Raw genomic sequence first — 17,780 nt, 5'->3', positions numbered from 1 at the left:
GGGTAACAAAACGTGATTTTGACATTTTGGTTTAGTTGCGTTCAATAATAAAATTTAAATATTAATCTTGACTTTAAGTTTGAATAACATTTAAATTGTTCGATAAACTTAATCGAACTCATCAATTTCTTTTATTTCTCCGGTCACATGTATTATGTAGTGAACAAATATATACTTATTACCGACAATCTAATTACACATGTAGTTTTCTTTGCATTATTCCTTGCTTTTGAATGTACCGACAACAAAAACATTTGAACGCTTCTATTTGCGGCGAATTGACAGGTCAGCTTCAAGCCACTTTTTAGCTTCTCGAGTAGAGTATTTAGTTTTATTTTGTGTTATCATTTGATTTGATTATTAAAATGTATATGTTTATAGACGCAATAGAGCTATTAGATGAATTATAAGTGCACTTACAGTGTTACATAAACTAGCGCTCAGCGGTCCTGATGCATACAACTACATAATACGTCAGTGAATAAATGGTGGCTAGATAATGGATGTGGATGCGCCGAACATATTGAAGCGGTGCAGCAGCGCACCGTTGATCAATGAGGTGGCATCGACGACGGCGACTTCGCCCACTACTACGACAACGCCTAGGTAAAGCTTCGCCTTCTATAGCGCTAAGTGGCGGGCCACTGCCTATTTTTGACAGCTACTGAGGTCGCCCGTGGGTGCCGCGCCGTATCGAGCGCTCGCACGGGCGCGGCGGTGACTGCGTCGTGTTGTTTAGATAATTTAGCAAACAGTCATCAGTTTGCAGTATCATATTGCAGCAACATGCATGATGATTGTAGCTAGTTGGCTGTCAATGGAGGCATTTATTATTTAGAGGTGAGTGCATTACTTCAGTGTCATACATGTTTCATACAGTATTTAGTTAGATTATATTGCCATTTTCAAGCTGTAATATGTCTAACCATTACCAATATCCTCGTTTGAGTAGAACAAGTGTTAAATAGTAGCCCCACCTATTTGTTTTGATACTTTGATGACATTTTGAAGTGTTTTCTTTAATCTTTCTTTAATCCTCTTATCTTATGACATATTTCTTTATATACTATATTCCAAGTATTAAACACCTATACATATCAAGCCAGAATGTAAGGTTCAGAGGACACTCTAAAAAACTAATCAAACCTCCATGTGCTAGCAACCCTAGGAAACACTTGTTGCCAAATTGTGTAGTAAGTGCACCGTTGGTGAACTCTTTCAAAAATAGACTAGATAAACATTTTAGAACTTACACAAGTGCTGCGAGATACACACATCAGTTCCCAGAGCTGTTAGTGTATCAAATAAATAAATTTAATACCACCATAAATGTTTTCCTGAAGACATAAATAAAAGGCAAAGAGAGTCTTATAATAGACAGTATTTATACAACCTTGGTACATGATACAGTCTAGAAAGGAAAAACAGAACAAATGTATTAGTCACAAGACAGAAGATTCTCGCTTATCCATCGTCTCACAGAACTTCATACATTCTTTACACAGATCCATCCAACTACTTGCAAATACATCACATTCCGGTGCTGATGCAAGGAGCGTGTTAATATATTGTGGAGCGCGGACAAGTGGTGATTTGCCATGGGACATAGTGCGTGTTTTAGGCACCGCTAATAGGTGACGACTTCGTGGTCGGAAATTAAATTGGGCCTTATCCACAGATGGAACGAACAGGCATACGAGCTGTGCAACCAGTTCAGGGCAGTCCGAGTTCCCCTGTAAGACATTACATACAGTAGTCAATAGCCCGTAGTTACGCCTCACCTCTAAGGAATTTATCCCCTAAAACGCCAAGCAGGAACTTTGATGGGTACAAATATGGGTAATACCCGTAAACCTTTTTGTATAAGAATCGCAGGATGGTTTTCTGGATTTTTTCCAGAAGCAAGATGTACTTGTCCTCATGCGGGTTCCAAACGTCTGATGCGGCTTCAAGTTTACTCCGGGCGTTATTAATAACAACACTGACCTTACCTTTATGAGAGTGAAAGTGGTTCAATGAAAGTGATACTGATAAGATAGCCCTCGTGGGCTCGGTGGGAGTATGGAATTTGACACACAAAAGAAAAGAATTACATAGGTATATAGGAGGTAAATAGGTATATAATAATCGATTAAGTGTCCGAATTGCGCGCGTAAAAGGGGCCTGTCGAAGGAGTTGCGTTCGAGCGCGCGGCTTGGCCAGCAGGCTCGGCCGCCGCCGCCGACACACATACCGATCTGGTACGTTCAAACGCACCTCTGCCAGAGCTCCAGGGTTGCACAACTTGCCTCGTACCAGCTTAAATATATATGAAGCTAGCCCCAGTTCCCTTCTAACTTCTAGTTTATTGTATCCTACCATTCCTAACACGAACAATGTAGGATACATTAAAGGATAAAAAGGGTATACTCCGTATAATTTTAAATATATAAACCTAATCAATTTATTTTGGATACGTTCCAACATTAGCCTAAATTTGACCTCGTGTGGACTCCAGACGGCCGCATTACCTTTTAAATGACACCTGACTATTGCCTCGTACAATACACGTATCGCATTAATGTTCGTAAACGTATGAGACTGTCTCATTACAAACCCCAGATTTCAGAAAGCCCTCTTACATACTGAAACAATATCGTCTCGAAAGGTGAGGTCGGATTTCAACAACACCCCTAAGTCTTTCACTTCGCACACGCGCTACATCGGTGTTTCTTCTAACACATATTGGTAGTGAAGTGGATTCCGAGATCTGTACCCCTAGTGTTAATTTTGTCGATAGCGAAACGTGACGTACGCGTTTGCGTTAAGTCTCATTTTGTATGGGTTTTTGAACAGCGCGCCAAGCGTCGCCTGGGTTGTTGGAAGAACAGCGGGACGTTTTGGAAAGTCAAAAATCTCATACAAAATGACACTTAACGCAAACGCGTACGTCACGTTTCGCTGTCGAAAATATTTACACTAGGGGTACAGGTGAATGAAAGTATGGCGCACTTTGCCGCGTTGAAACGTAACCTATACGTTTGACTCCATTTAACCACCCGGTATATGTCCTCTTGTAATTTAATACAATCAGAGCTGACATAAACTCTGCGGAGAAGCTTGAGGTCATCAGCAAAGAGTAGACAAACGGAATCTTTAACACCGTCAGGAAGGTCATTTATCATTAAAATGAACTCTAAGGGACCCAAATTGCTCCCCGTAAGTCAGTCAGTAAGTCTGCGTAAGTCATTACGCCAGACCTCGTGAAATATGGCTCTGACACGTGACGTCTTAAATGGCTATTGTGTCACAGCTCTGTACTTAATGCCTGTTAATAATTTCCTTGCAAATGACAATTGATGTTCATTATCTTTGAAATGCAAAGACTTCTTGGAAATACGCCACCAATACCCTGATAATGTATTAATTTCAGAATGCATTACACATTATGCGCAGCTCATTAAGTCTGCTATACTTCGTGCTCGGCAATCTCACATAGAAAATAGGCTAAAAGAGTCCAAAAACCCTTCTAAAGAAATTTGGAAAGTCATCAACGATGAAATAGGTACTAAAACTAATAAAACTCAAGTGTTTACCTTAAATGACCAAATTTCTAACGAAAAAGTCGCGGATAGTGAGGTTCCAAATACCTTTAATTCTCATTTTTTACATATAGCGTCCATGTCTGTGGTTCAAAGTGATGAGTCCTTATCTGCACAGTACCTACACCAACACCTTAGTGACACGGACATATCACCCTATTGTCACACCCGAACTCTTACACAAGACAATACAATCAATGTTAAAGACGCACGACACCGTAGATACATACGATATATCGTTAAATATAATCATATGTGTCTGACCGGTCGTGTCTGACATCTTGGTTGTGTTGATCAACACGATGTTTCAAACTAGCGTCTACCCTGACGTGTTAAATAATACAAGGGTATGCCCAATTGACATTGATGTAATATGTACTGTGAAATAAATTAAAAAATGAAACCGGTATAAAAACAGGCCGTGATTTAATGGAAGTTATCTCCTCTATGCCAAGAGATTACAATGGCATTTGCGTCCATCTGTCTCAAGTGACAAGACTGCCAACACAAGATATTGATATCTTATTTGCAATGCTATCTGATGCCACTGAAACTGTGATAAGTTATGCAAAGAATGAACAACTTTAAGGTATTTGGGTGCTTTGAGATGCCTTATTTAAAACCTTGACTTGTTTATCTCTTAATTTTTTTTTAACAATGAAGTTAAATACGCAAAGCTCTAATTGGCGCGATAACCCAAAATGAGTCCTGACCTCCAACACAAGAGCACGCCACTTTGCTCGGTCCAGAGCGGATTCACGCCAGCTTTCGCTGACGCCGAGCTCACGGAGATCTGCTTCCACTCTATCCGCCCAACGATATTTAGGATGTTTAGGAAGAGACGATGACAGTGAGTATCCGAAAGAATGCCAGAATAGAACAACTAATAGCCGAGCCGAATATAATAGGTGAGACCAAAGCACTCCACTGGCTTGGCCACCTCGAAAGGATGGGTGGACGATCGGGCAGTCGGGCTTACTTGGGTCGACCAATTGGACGCCGTCCTGTTAGTCATCCTAAAAGCTCTAATTGACAGGTTAAATTAAATAAGCTTTTTGCCAAAAATTACATTTTTGATACAAGCTTTTATCGCTGACTACTTTTCTTTCAACAGGCAACTAATACTCATCAAGACTAATAAACCGCTTTGGTTTATGTTGTGTCGTTTTATCACAGACTTCTTATGACCACCTCCTGTGTCCATCATCAGATCAGCTGATGGTACCATAATATTGCATTGTCACCCAACGTACATATGTGAAGTATCAGCTCAATCGAATAATGGAAAGTGGGTTTAATTTAGCTTGCAAGATTCGACTTGAACATACATACAAACATACATACGAAGAATGAGATACTGGTTTAGATAAGTTCTCATTTAGATATAGTTTGTATGTCGTATAATTGACAGAAGCAGCGCGATTCGGGCAACCAATGTCACATTGACGTTAGAAATATCGTAGATAGATCTTATTGGGATGATGATGGGTTGTCGTTGAGATTCAAGATGGCGAAGACGTCTCGAGAATATTTTTTTGTGTTTTGCTCATTTATGTTGTTCAAAGTGTAGTATTGATAGCTTATTATGCAGTGAACTATCGTGGAAGTGTGCAGTTAATGAAAAACTAATCTTGAAACGCGTTTAACCATGTTTTAATCAATATCCGGCAATCCATCGTGGCTTTTAGTAAAGTCCAGCTATCTCTTTACTAAAAGCAACTACCGAACAACGTCATGCTCTACGAGCACACTTAAAACTTACAACGAAACTTGACATTGGCAAAATCATCATAGATTTGATGGAAGCCATATTTTAAAAGAAGAAGATCTTATTGGGATCACAGCGGAATCGAAATAAACGTCAATTTTGACATGTCGTTTAGTTATCGATCTTTTAAAGATTTTTCCAAGATTTTAAACGTGTCTTAATCATTCTTCGAATCGGGCCGATGAGCTTTTAAATAAGATAGACAAATAAATACCATGGCCTGGGCGTTTTATTACGGAGTTGTCCACAAAAATAACTCCTTTCTTTTTCACTGTTGCTAATTTTTATCATCTGTTTCCCGTCTGTGTTTTTCCCATGCTGATTAAAGAAAGCTGATGTTGTAGGTAGACCAAAGTCTAACATGATAAACCATGTTTTGCTAGTTTTATAAATGTGTCATAAAAATAAGAGGTGTGGAATTGTGGATGTGGAGAAGAAACAATTCTTTATGTAGTTTTTAACCCCTGACGCAAATAGAAGGGTGTTATACGTTTGATGTCAATGTCTGTGGCATCGTAGCTCTTAAACGGATGGACTGATTTCGATGAGGTTTTTTTACGTGAAAGCACGGTTTCTTGCCGTGGTTCTGAGCTATGATTGATGAAAATCGATCTAGCTGTTTGAAGATTATCAGCTCTTTTCCAAAATGATGTAGGATTTTTTTTGCATAATTGCGTAGGGGGTTTTTAAGTTAATCGTGTCGCCAGAGTATCTAGACTGTCCTTCCAAACGGGCACCTTCTTCACATTATTAACGTGTAAGTTGTATATTTTGTCTGATTATATTTGAATGTCTGTTTTTTACAAGCTTTTATTTAGTTCCACCTCTCCCGTTGTCTGTCTGTCGGTCTGTAATCATTTTTTATGATACTGGAGGCAAACGAATAGACGGATCACCTGGTAAGCGATTACCGCCGCCAATGGACACGTACAACACAAGAGGGGTTGTAAGTTCGTTGCCCGCCTTTAAGATAAAAGCTAAACGAATTTCTACGAAATTAGGCACACATATTTTTAACCTGAAAAGGACATAGCGTACTCTTTACCCAGGATTCATCCCCTAAGCTAAAGGGGGGGGGGGGAATGGGAGTTGCAATTTAATATGAGAGTACAGTGGACGTCAAAGATATTATTTGAATAAACGATCTTACCTGCTTAATTTGGTATTTAACCTCAACAAACACCAGTTGCGAAGGTATGCAGCGCTAAATAACGGACAGATAGACATATGTACATTACGAATGGATTTCTTGTTGACTACGGAAAGACGGAGCTGGTAAAGAGTGGCGGCGTGTTAAAGAAAATGTCGTGGGATCGAATCTTGACTATTTGCTTCCTTTTTTTCTTAATCCACGTGTCCCCTACGCCCCCTGCAATTAACAATGCAATTTTATACTCTTGGCACCACGCCACGCACGCAACGCACTTCACTTCTAAACAAACGCCGAAGTTTACTAGCAAAAACGCGGTTGATACGTCGTTTCGTATCTAAACTTAATGTGAATCCGACTCGCAGTTATAGCTCCTTTGGTGATGGCGTAAAGGCTATAATGCATTGTTTATTTGCATTTAAAATGTTGAAACGCTTTGGTACATTTGTGATCAGAATGGATATGAAATGTCTATACGTGGATGCAGTTTTTTATTGTCTTCGACAAGAGATTTTGACTTCACATTGTCACAGTTAAGACTTTGCCCTGCAGACTTTAGTCGGTAGACCTTTGACAGAAAAACAAGTTTTTGTTGAAAAACTAATCGGACTACATTTTTTCTTAAAGACCCTTTTTCTTGCAAGAATTCGCTAGTCATGTCTTAGCCTTCCATTTTATACCACTACTTTGGCAAATATGGAACAAAAAACATTGAAAACCTCATTTGATTTTTCCATGTCTTTTGCGTTGAAATCCATCATAATAATATAACTAATAGTAATAAGGCCTCCTGTTGTCTGCCTCTGCATTTAATTAATTGTTTATTTTCTTCTATCTTTTTCTGAGGTGTTCCAATAATGAGTATTCTATATATCTAATAGCAGTTTCTCTACAACATAGGTGTTTGGTTTTATTTTGCAGGAGTACGTCGATCTTCAGCAGCTTCAGCATGTTCTCCAACAACAACCTGAATCTGCGCACGCGACGGCACAGCGGCAGTTTCAGCCCTTTAGCCACGCCACATAGCCCTAATGTAAGAATACTTACCAATTAAGTACGCGCCGGCGGTCAATGCCTCTGTATAAGTGGGACAGTAATATAAATATCATTCGCGTGTGATAGAGACAGGTGATGTACGAAATTCTTCGTTCTTAAAGTACTTGCAATTGCCTTGTTACTGTTTCCAGAGGTGTTTTTGATAAATCGAAATGAGAGTGATGTTTCAAAATACAGCTGAATTATTCTGTAAGTAGGCCTCAAGTTGCAGGTTTGCTCCGAGAGGTGGTAGGTGGCGATCACGATCACAATAGATCAGGAATGGTCGCAGTGATATTTAGGCTGTAGAGCCTTACATAGCCCCTAACAAAGAAGAAGAAAGAAGAAGAAGTAGGCCTGGAAGGCTCCTTTACAAGTCAATACAACATTTACAGTGACATGAAAAATACATAGGTAGCAACATTCATAAATACAATAGCCAATGATGACAGTAAACACTAATAATCTTAAAATAATTAATTACTACAATATAACAGAGATGTATCCATGGTTCCATTTTGATCGGTAGTGTACAGTAGAAACACTCGTAGGCGAAATCTTCTGGTCAATCATAGACGCAAAAAGGACTTACCAAAGCATTCATGAATTCACTCGAGCAGGACATCGAATAATCGATGTACGATCATTGACATATCTAAGGACGGGCCTTACGGGCAATAAGAATGGCAGTACAGCGGTGTCACGCACACAAATTTGAGCCAATCGTGCAGTCTAACGCCACAACGCGATCGGTTAATTATTTGGAACATATGTAGGTATTTTTAAGGATTTTATGGAATTTAGAAAATAGGGTTATAAAATGCATTGCTAGCGAACAGAAAGAACGGTTAATAATAAAATAGATCTCTTAGTTATTACGAATTAAGTCACTATTATTTATAACGTGGTGTCAATATTGACCCAAATTGCCAGTTTCGGAAACACATGACGTCGCACAAAACTGTCGTGTGTTTAGCTGACCTAATGACCTCGATTTAACACACGCCTTCTTGGATTTTCGGTATTTTATATTACTCTGTAAAATGTGAATTTATAATTAATGTATGTATGAATTTATAAATGTGTTTCGAACACCATGTTTTATTATTACTAAACTAACAGTGTATACAGGGTAATCAATCCAGAACGGTCAGTATGGAGAAGACAGATAGCCATATCTGAGAGATAGCCACATCTGTTCTTAGGGCCTCCGCTAGCTGACGCGGATTATCCGGAACGGACGCCCCGTCTAATAAGAAATTGTATGAACAGCGCTAACTGGCGCGGGCGCGTGCGACGGATTAGGCCTGGGAGCAGGACCCGCGAGCGTGCGCACGCGGCGGGCGTCCGCGTCACCTAGCGGAGGCCCTTAGGAAACATGGCTTCGATTTCATTCATTCAATCTTTTTTTAATCTCTAATACATAACCGGGAATCGAACCTGGTCAATCTTTATGTAATCGCGTGTAAATAGTATTTGTTTGCATAATTGATCCTGAAAGTATAAGCAAATATAAAAAAAGATTGAATGTCATTATTATTAAATTTAAAATCGAAGCCATGTTTCCTAAGAACAGATGTGGCTATCTCTCATAGTTTCTGACTTCTCCATACTGACCGGTTTGGATTTTTTTTTTAAGTTTTTTTTTTTCTTTTTTTTTTTTAAATAAATAAATAAATATTATAGTACATTATTACACAAATTGACTAAGTCCCACAGTAAGCTCAATAAGGCTTGTGTTGAGGGTACTTAGACAACGATATATATAATATATAAATATTTATAAATACTTAAATACATAGAAAACACCCATGACTCGGGAACAAATATCCATGCTTATCACACGAATAAATGCCCTTACCAGGATTTGAACCCGGGACCATCAGCTTCGTAGGCAGGGTCACTACCCACTAGGCCAAACCGGTCGTCGAATTGATCACCCTGTATAATGTATAGGTATGTTTACCTTTAGATAATAGTGCTACGTCGACACAAAAGTAGCTATATTACTAAACTGCGGTTGAATGTTGTGTTTTCAAAATTCTAATAAATTATGTCTGTGAAAAGGAACTTAGGTTCACGTTTTTGTGGTTCACCCTTTAGTCAAATTAAGCCTGATACCTAAAGTATTTGTTAGCTACAAATATGACGCAGACTTCCGATTAGGTATTTCCCTATAATGTAATGATTAGCTTAGCTGGATTCAGGAAACAATCGCGCCAAGCGTCGTCGTCTGAAACAAAAATGCAGCTCCATACATTTCTGCTAGTCTTGACAACAGGACTTCATTAGTGCATGCCTTAATGAAGTCCTGGGGCCCATTTCTCGAACGTTATTAGTCTAATATTAGTGCGTTGCCATTACATTACCGTTTGAGAAATGGGCATGTGTAGTGGATATTTGGACCCGGGTACGTCCTTAAACTACGTCCAAAAGAGAGGTATGGGCATTGTGAATGTCATCTCGCTTTGTGTGGTAGGGCACAGCGCAGCGGATGTCATTCCAGATCTAGAGCGGAGCCCAACTGGGGAAGTACCTCCACCTTACAGAAAACCGCAGCCAAATAACACTAGACCCTACTCGTAGTGTTGTGTTCCTGCCGGTGAGTAAGGTTGCCAGAGCTCAACGAGGGGGGGGGGGGGGAGGTGGGGGGAATGCTAGGGTCGGCAACGCGCATGTGACTCCTCTGGAGTTGCAGGCGTACATAGGCTACGGAGATTGCTTACCATCAGGCGGGCCGTATGCTTGTTTGCCACCGCCGTAGTATATAAAAAAAAAATTGTATGTTATTCAGAACTGTTGGGGCCCCCGCGCGCCGCGCGTCAACCAGCTGCGCCTGGAGGAGTGCGCCGACGTCAGCAACACGCGGGAGGTCGCCCACGAGAGGGAGGTCCACTCCGCCATGCAACTTGGCCAGTCTTGTGAGGACCTCACGCTGCCGGGCTTGTCCAACTCACCGACTAGAGTTACTAGGTAATACTATGTTAGATGTGGTCAGTCGACCAAAGTGTGCTGACGAGACAGGTACTATCCGCCACGCAAACAGGACAAATAAATCCTTTGAGCTCTTTGAGGTACTTACCTGCTGCAATAGTTTTTTTTTTTTAAAATTATATGTCATTATTACACAAATTGACTAAGTCCCACAGTAAGCTCAATAAGGTTTGTGTTGAGGGTACTTAGACAACGATATATATAATATAAATAAATATTTATAAATACTTAAATACATAGAAAACACCCATGACTCAGGAACAAATATCCATGCTCATCACACGAATAAATGCCCTTACCAGGATTTGAACCCGGGACCATCGGCTTCATAGGCAGGGTCACCACCCACTACGCCAGAGCGGTCGTTGTAGTTACATAGTAGATATGCTATAGCGCAAGATGTTGATGTGCTATAAACATACTGCTTATTAGAAAATAAATGGGTCTTAATAATATGGATCCAATAATTGTGAAATATTTGTTGTAGTCGATACAGCTTCTGTAATTTAGGGACTACAGCAATAAGAATTTTTTTATTGCCACATATTACAGGTTTACTATAAAACAAAATGAAAATTAACATAATAAACACATATTAGGTTTACTATGGCCGCGAGCCTGCCGATTCGGCGCTCGTAAAGTGCTAAATTCAATACAATGTGCCTGCAAATGAAAGCAGAGGCGCAGCTAATGTCCTCGGGTTGAAATACTTATGATATGATATGATTATATCTCACAATATACAATTTCACTCAAAACTACGCGTGGTAAATTCTTAGGAATTTATATTGTGATCGACACTTTGTTTTACTTTATATAAATATAAAAAATATAGAAACAACAATTACAAGCAGGGCCCGTACTTTCCATGCCGTTGACGCAAAAATGACGTAATTTAACATACAGGGAGTTGCTACAAATTTAGATAGCTTACTTATTGATGGGTATCATAATAAATACTTGTTACGTGAATAAAAGCTTATTACGCTGTTAAAAACCAAAAATATGTATTATTTCATAAATTAATATTCTATTATTTATTTGTGTGACAATAAAATGAAAGTCAGTTAGACGTTTCTATACTGATTGTCAAGTATATGTATCAGTTACCTAAAGAGGTTGACAAATGATTAATTATTACGAAAATACCAATTGGAATCATACTCTATGTAGCGTGACGTCATTTTTCTGTCAACGGCATGAAATGTACCGACGTAGTATAAAATGTACGGGCTCTGTTACAAGTCTTCACAAGCTTTGAGCTCGTGGGAGAAGGTCCATTTTTAGGGTTCCGTACCCAAAGGGTAAAACGGGACCCTATTACTAAGACTCCGCTGTCCGTCCGTCTGTCACCAGGCTATATCTCATGAACCGTGATAGTTAGACAGTTGAAATTTTCACAGATGATGTATTTATGTTGCCGCTATAACAACAAATACTAAAAAACAGAATAAAATAAATATTTAAGGGGCCTCCCATACAACAAACGTATTTTTTTTTGCCGTTTATAGATAATGGTACGGAACCCTTCGTGCGCGAGTGCGACTCGCACTTCGCCAGTTTTTTTGTAAGATGGTCCCGATGGTATTTAGCATAGCCCTGTTCAATAAGTACATACTTTTCCCTCAGGTTACCTCAAGTGGTATCCCCGTCGCCCACACGTAAGTACATGACGCGGCGGAGTCTGTCCCCCATCGCCATCCGCGCGTCCAGCTTCAGCCCCGTCACGCTGCGCAAGCGTCGCGGCGACGAGCCCGACTCGCCCCTCCCCAAGCGCATGTGCGACCGCCTCACCCCCTCCACGCCAGGCACACCGGGCACGCCCGGCACGCCCGGCACGCCAGGCACGCCAGGCACGCCGGACTCGGACTCGCTGGAGTGCACGTTCCGGCCGGTGTCGCCGCGCGCCGCCATGAGCGAGAACCACAAGAGTGAGAATACTAGCTAATAGATTGTGGGGGCCCGGTGTACGGAATGCGAGACTCGCCCGGTTTGTTTCCAGACGTTAAAAAGCTTATTACAAATATATCGGAATGTTTACGTTAAACGAACGTACCCTGTTTCGTGAAAAGCAAATAGTCGTTTATAGAACTTTAAATGACGGCATGCGACGAGTTGATTTCTAGTATTTTAAAGCAAATCATATTCTATTGCTAGCGTAATGGAGACATGCTGGGTTTTATGCATTATACTCAATGCAATTACGAACCGACGATAAAACACACCAAAACATGTCTGATTTGAGATATACGTCGATTTTGAAATATCACTTTTAAATACAATTAAAATATTGGTACTTGCATGAATATTTGCATAAGTTCGTCGTCAAATTTCGTAAATTCGGGCGGTGGTAGTGTAAAGTGTAATATTGTATAGGGTTCTACGCGTTATCCAATGTTTGTAGGCTAGGACGGCGTATTCTAAGGAGACCACGCCATTGTGTGGGCATTACATAGACAAATAGATATCTTTAGTTTTCAGTTTGACTTGATTTACTCTTTCTACGTAGTTTTAGTACGGGCTGTTCAAAAACTGTACGCAAGTTTACTACGCACTTCAACATTTTCAACTAAAAATCACATTTTCGGTTGTCTATGTAAGGTTGATTTCAAATTGAAGCTTTATAGAAATAGCATCTTATTGACAACGACCAATAAGTGTCCTTTTGGTTGAAACCGGCATATTTCAGACCCATTTCCACAATACGAGTTTCTTGTACTATTTGGGGAAAAATTACGTTATTGTAGTCGTCGTCAGATTTATCGGAGCGGCCAATGTGCTCACAAATATCTGAACACGCCTCTATTGTCAAGGCGTTAAGAGTGCGTGTTCAGATATTTTTGAGGACCTAGGCTGCTACGATATAATGTCCAAAAATACTCGTGATTTTCTGTGAAACTTATGTAGAATGGAAAGTCATAGATTTACTAAGAAATGTTTTGTTTTTATTTGTTTTACTATAAATTGTTTTTTCTTGTTTGTCTAAATGTATAAGCCCCCACGATAGCGTAGTCTCCCAATAATTATCTAGCTAATGTAAACGTAGCTTTTAGGACAAACGGGAGCCCTAAATAGCCAAAGCATCCAAAACTTTACTGTACATAGGTAGTCGCGTTGCTATATTGAACGCTCTGTATATAATTTATTGTAAGTTTTAGCTGTTATGTTCAAGTATTTCGAAGTGTAGGTTGATTCGAATAGTTTTTGTTTATTTCCATACAGGGATCAGGAGAATCAAATTGAATGTCGGTTTCAGCAGCATCTAAGATCTTATCTTCATAATCTTTTTAAATGGAGAAACTCCTGTAGTATTTACATAAGAAGTCACGATATAAACCAGATTTATGAGAAATTTCTTTTAGGAGATTTTCTTCAGGGATAAATACTTATAACGTTTGCACACGGTGCATGTAACATGTGCAAGTTGAGGGTGTTTGCGTGGGTTATATGCATCGTGTAAACAATAATATAAAGAATCATGCGGTTTCAACGACTTCTGCATGTCCCAGCACATGTCTTGAGCAAATAAACGGGCTATAGTCTTTTTCAAACACGCAGGTATGGAAAGTAGCGAGGAACAGAAACTCTTTAGGCAGAATTATCGCAAAAGTGTCCAGCTGTCAGCTATAAATAATAGTTCCAAATCTCTCCAGAGTAGCGCTAGAGTTATGGAAGGTAGAGGCAAGGAACAAAATCTCCATGTATAGTCAAGTGTAAAAATATGGGTGTACATTGTTACTCAACAATATGTCCCATAGCATCTTATTCCAGTGTAATAAGAGCGTAGTACCATATTTATGAGACGATTCTTTCGATACATATTTTTGCACTTGACTGTACCAAAAAGTGTCCGACAAAAAACCATAAATAGGTGGCGCTAAAATACCTAGAATACTTGAGAAAAAAAACTAATCATAGACAGCTCACTTCACTCCGTCAATAGCGCCTAGGTTCTTAGCTACTCTAGCGCTACTCTGGAGAGATTTGGAACTATTATGTATAGCTGACAGCTGGACACTTTTGCAACAGTTCTACCATAAGAGATGTCACTCCTCTTAATTCCACACTCCATACGTTTAAATACGGAAGGTGGAGGTAAGGAATTAAATCTCCATGTACCAAAAAGCGTCATCAATAAACATTAAATAGGTGGCGCTACAATACCTAGAATACTTGAAAAGAAAATCAAATTATTGATAGCTATATAATAACTGTTCTACCATAAGATATTTCACTCCTTTTAAATCTACACTCCATACCGTTTAAACAAGACTATACTTAGTACAAATTATTTGTGCAAGCGGCCACACAATGTACAATATATAACGTGCGCCGTGTGCAAGCCAGTGGCCAGTTACAGACAATGTTCAATATATAACGTGCGCCGTGTGCAAGCCAGTGGCCAGTTACAGACAATGTACAATATATAACGTGCGCCGTGTGCAAGCGCCATCAGAGCAATCTTACCCTTCGTTAAATTTAAAAGTTTCTAGGACTTCTAGATGTTTAGGCCTGCTGAAACGTCATTGTTAGGTTTAAATTCAATTTCTCACCGGTAGGTTTAGTACCTTAGTTCAGTTCGTCTTGCGTTGTGTTTGTCACATGAAACCATATCTATAATAATTGTATTATAACCATAGCGTAGAAATAATGATGAATAGCTATTTTGCACTGTTGACTCGATTCTCAGGCTACCTAGAAGAATAAATGATTATGTTGTGATTAGTAATTTTCATACAGAAAATTTCATCTCAAATAATTAACCTAGAAGGCCGAATGATTGAACCGTGTTTTTTAAATTATTTTATAAGACCAAAACTCCGCTTTCTTATTTACTAAGATAAGAAAAATTGGGTATACAGCGTGGAAAAAATTTATGGGCCCTGCAATGGCAGCATGGTTCCATTTTTATCGCTTGTCACTATGCCCGTCACTTTCGTGCTTACATACTTGTTAGAACGTGACAGGCATGGTGACAAATGATAAAGAGCCGACCATCTTAGCCCTGCTGGAGGGAAAGTACCGTTAAACCTTAAACTAGCTCATTTTACGTAAAGGAAACATTATTTTATTTTTAATAAGAAAAAAATAGCATTCAGTTTTTTTTTACAATTCGCTTGTCTAAAAATATTCTGTGTACAAATTTTCGATTTTATGGATATTTTGTACGACAGACGAGTGTAAGACCTAATGTTTCTTGGGGATATTTTAACATTAACTCTATCGAGTTGTGGAATAAAACAGCGAATTTCCATTTTTTTTTTAAATTTTTAGTCGGTTCAAATCCCGGAAGAAACAAGCGATTTTTTTTTAATAGTGTTGTTTCTTTTTAAGAATATAATAATGTTTCCTTTAAGTAAACTGAGCTAACGTAAGGTTTTAAGGCACTTTCCCTCCAGGGCTCACTTTTTTCCACCCGGTATCAATAGAACCTTTTATTGTTATTGCGCTCGCGGTATCCCGGGGGATTTTCCCTAGGTGATCTGCGCTGCGCTCCGCCGGTTTGCGCAGGCCTTCAGGGAATATTATGGGGAAATTTAATGTTACATGAAGCTTACCTATCCCTACAAGATCATTTATTCGTAACAGTTTTGAATGATTCACGGTTGGTTTCACTACACTTAAATCGACCGGGATATAAACAGTGATTACCTTTTATATTGTAACCACACATACACCTCACGCATACACACGCGCGCGCACACACATACACACACACATGTGGCTTCAATTAGTTATTTAGCTCCTTTCTATTTAATAAAATTCAAAGTTCCTGTTACGTAAAATGTAACTTAATTAATTTTTTAGTTAAATTTTTGTTTCTTTTAACCATTGTTTTGTTATTGTTAATTAGCAAACCAGTAAGGAAGAGCGGTGTATCTTGACACAGGTATCTTGTATACTTAAAAAGAGACGCCAACCTGCATATTGTTAAGTTATGAAGTTACTGAATAAATTATTTTTATTTTTATTTATTTATTTATTTTATTGTTCTGAATGAGCTCCCGATATTTCGACGCAGTTACATGCATCTTATATCACATATAAAATATAAATATAAAAAGGTAATCACGGTTTGTATCCCGGTCGATTTAAGTGTAGTCATTTATTGGTATCTAAAACTTGCGGATTAGAAGGTAACATGAGAAAAGGGTTCAAACTACTTATATTTTGTAGAAGGTGCATATACTAGTGAAACTTAACGAACGATCTATATCGTTAGAAAATTACCAGTCTCACTATAATATTGACATTATGTCGTACCAGATTGAAATTCGATACAAATTATTTAAACCAATTTATGAAACTAAAATTTCATATTAATAGGTGGTTCCACACGGAACGAGCCGCGCGAGCGAGACGCACGAAGCAGCTCGGCCGGTGTAGACGTGCCTCGCCCGACACAGACCGGGCTGCTTCGCGCGGCAAATTCCCCGCGAGGCGGGTTGTTCTGTGTGTTGTTAAATTAAAACAATAGTTTGTACTTTCATATCTTAAAAGCAGTAAAAAGGTGGTGAGTAGATAAAGACACGTAAAGTGCAAAATGTTGTATGTGTAAATTTGTTAGCTGGTTTGCAAGCTGAAGTATCTAAGGTCAATATGGGCAAAGATAATTTGAAATAGAGGTGGATTGTCAAAGAAAATTTTGTAGCCACAGTAAATTTACTGCCATCTTTCGACACATGATTAAAACTTTTATAACGCCGTTTGACTTTGATCCTTATTCTTTTACTGATATGTGTTAAATTTGTTGAATATCCAAAAGTGGCGCCATCTAATAGATCAAAGGCCAAAGGTATGGCAGCATCATTCCGAGCGATAGCGCCATAAACTTTAGGTTCTGCCCAGTAAGAACGCCACTTTTTGATATTTAACAAATTAAACATCTATCAGTGAAATAATACGGATCAAAGTCAAATGGTGTTCTAAAAGTTTTAATCATGTATCAAAAGATGGCAGTAAATGTATGTGGCTAGTAAGTTTTCTTTGACAATACACCTCTATTTCAAATTCTCTTTGCCCGTATGTACACTCACCCGTATTAAGCTTGACTATCTGTAGTAACTAGATTGTCAATCTTTAACGCTTGACAACACTGGTTACGGGGCTGAATACTTCTGTTCAAATTGTCGCTTCAATGTTTTGCACTGCTTTACGTATTTTACTGTATTGGTGTGGTATGATGAGGTTAAAAACTACAAGTTTCTTACAGAGGGCCATCCATGAGGCCGCGGAATGGCCGGCCATTCTT

At 39.0% G+C, this 17,780-nt stretch overlaps 1 protein-coding gene across 2 annotated transcripts; it reads left to right on the top strand.

Moving 5' to 3' along the window:
* Nucleotides 1-301: 301 nt before the first annotated feature.
* On the top strand, nucleotides 302-16,485 carry LOC133518155 (microtubule-associated protein 2). Of its 2 annotated transcripts, none has more exons than XM_061851752.1 (4): nucleotides 302-606; nucleotides 7,421-7,532; nucleotides 10,329-10,507; nucleotides 12,158-16,485. In XM_061851752.1, exons 1-4 carry the CDS (start codon nucleotides 500-502, stop codon nucleotides 12,474-12,476), a joined length of 717 nt encoding a protein of 238 aa, XP_061707736.1. In that variant the 5' UTR covers nucleotides 302-499; the 3' UTR covers nucleotides 12,477-16,485. The 2 variants fall into 2 exon arrangements, with proteins under 2 accessions (XP_061707736.1, XP_061707737.1); XM_061851753.1 differs by lacking the exon at nucleotides 302-606 and adding an exon at nucleotides 678-840.
* The last annotated feature ends 1,295 nt before the right edge of the window (nucleotides 16,486-17,780 follow it).

Source organism: Cydia pomonella, chromosome 5 (genome assembly GCF_033807575.1).
Source record: "Cydia pomonella isolate Wapato2018A chromosome 5, ilCydPomo1, whole genome shotgun sequence".
NCBI classification, from domain to species: Eukaryota; Metazoa; Arthropoda; class Insecta; order Lepidoptera; family Tortricidae; genus Cydia; species Cydia pomonella.
This window is presented reverse-complemented; position numbering and strand designations above follow the sequence as displayed.

Coding starts and splice junctions, on each gene's coding strand:
- LOC133518155 (XM_061851752.1), top strand. CDS start 500: ATGGATGTGGATGCGCCGAACATATTGAAGCGGTGCAGCAGCGCACCG. Junction 7,533..10,328: donor CCACGCCACATAGCCCTAAT/GTAAGAATACTT, acceptor TATGTTATTCAG/AACTGTTGGGGCCCCCGCGC. Junction 10,508..12,157: donor TCACCGACTAGAGTTACTAG/GTAATACTATGT, acceptor CTTTTCCCTCAG/GTTACCTCAAGTGGTATCCC.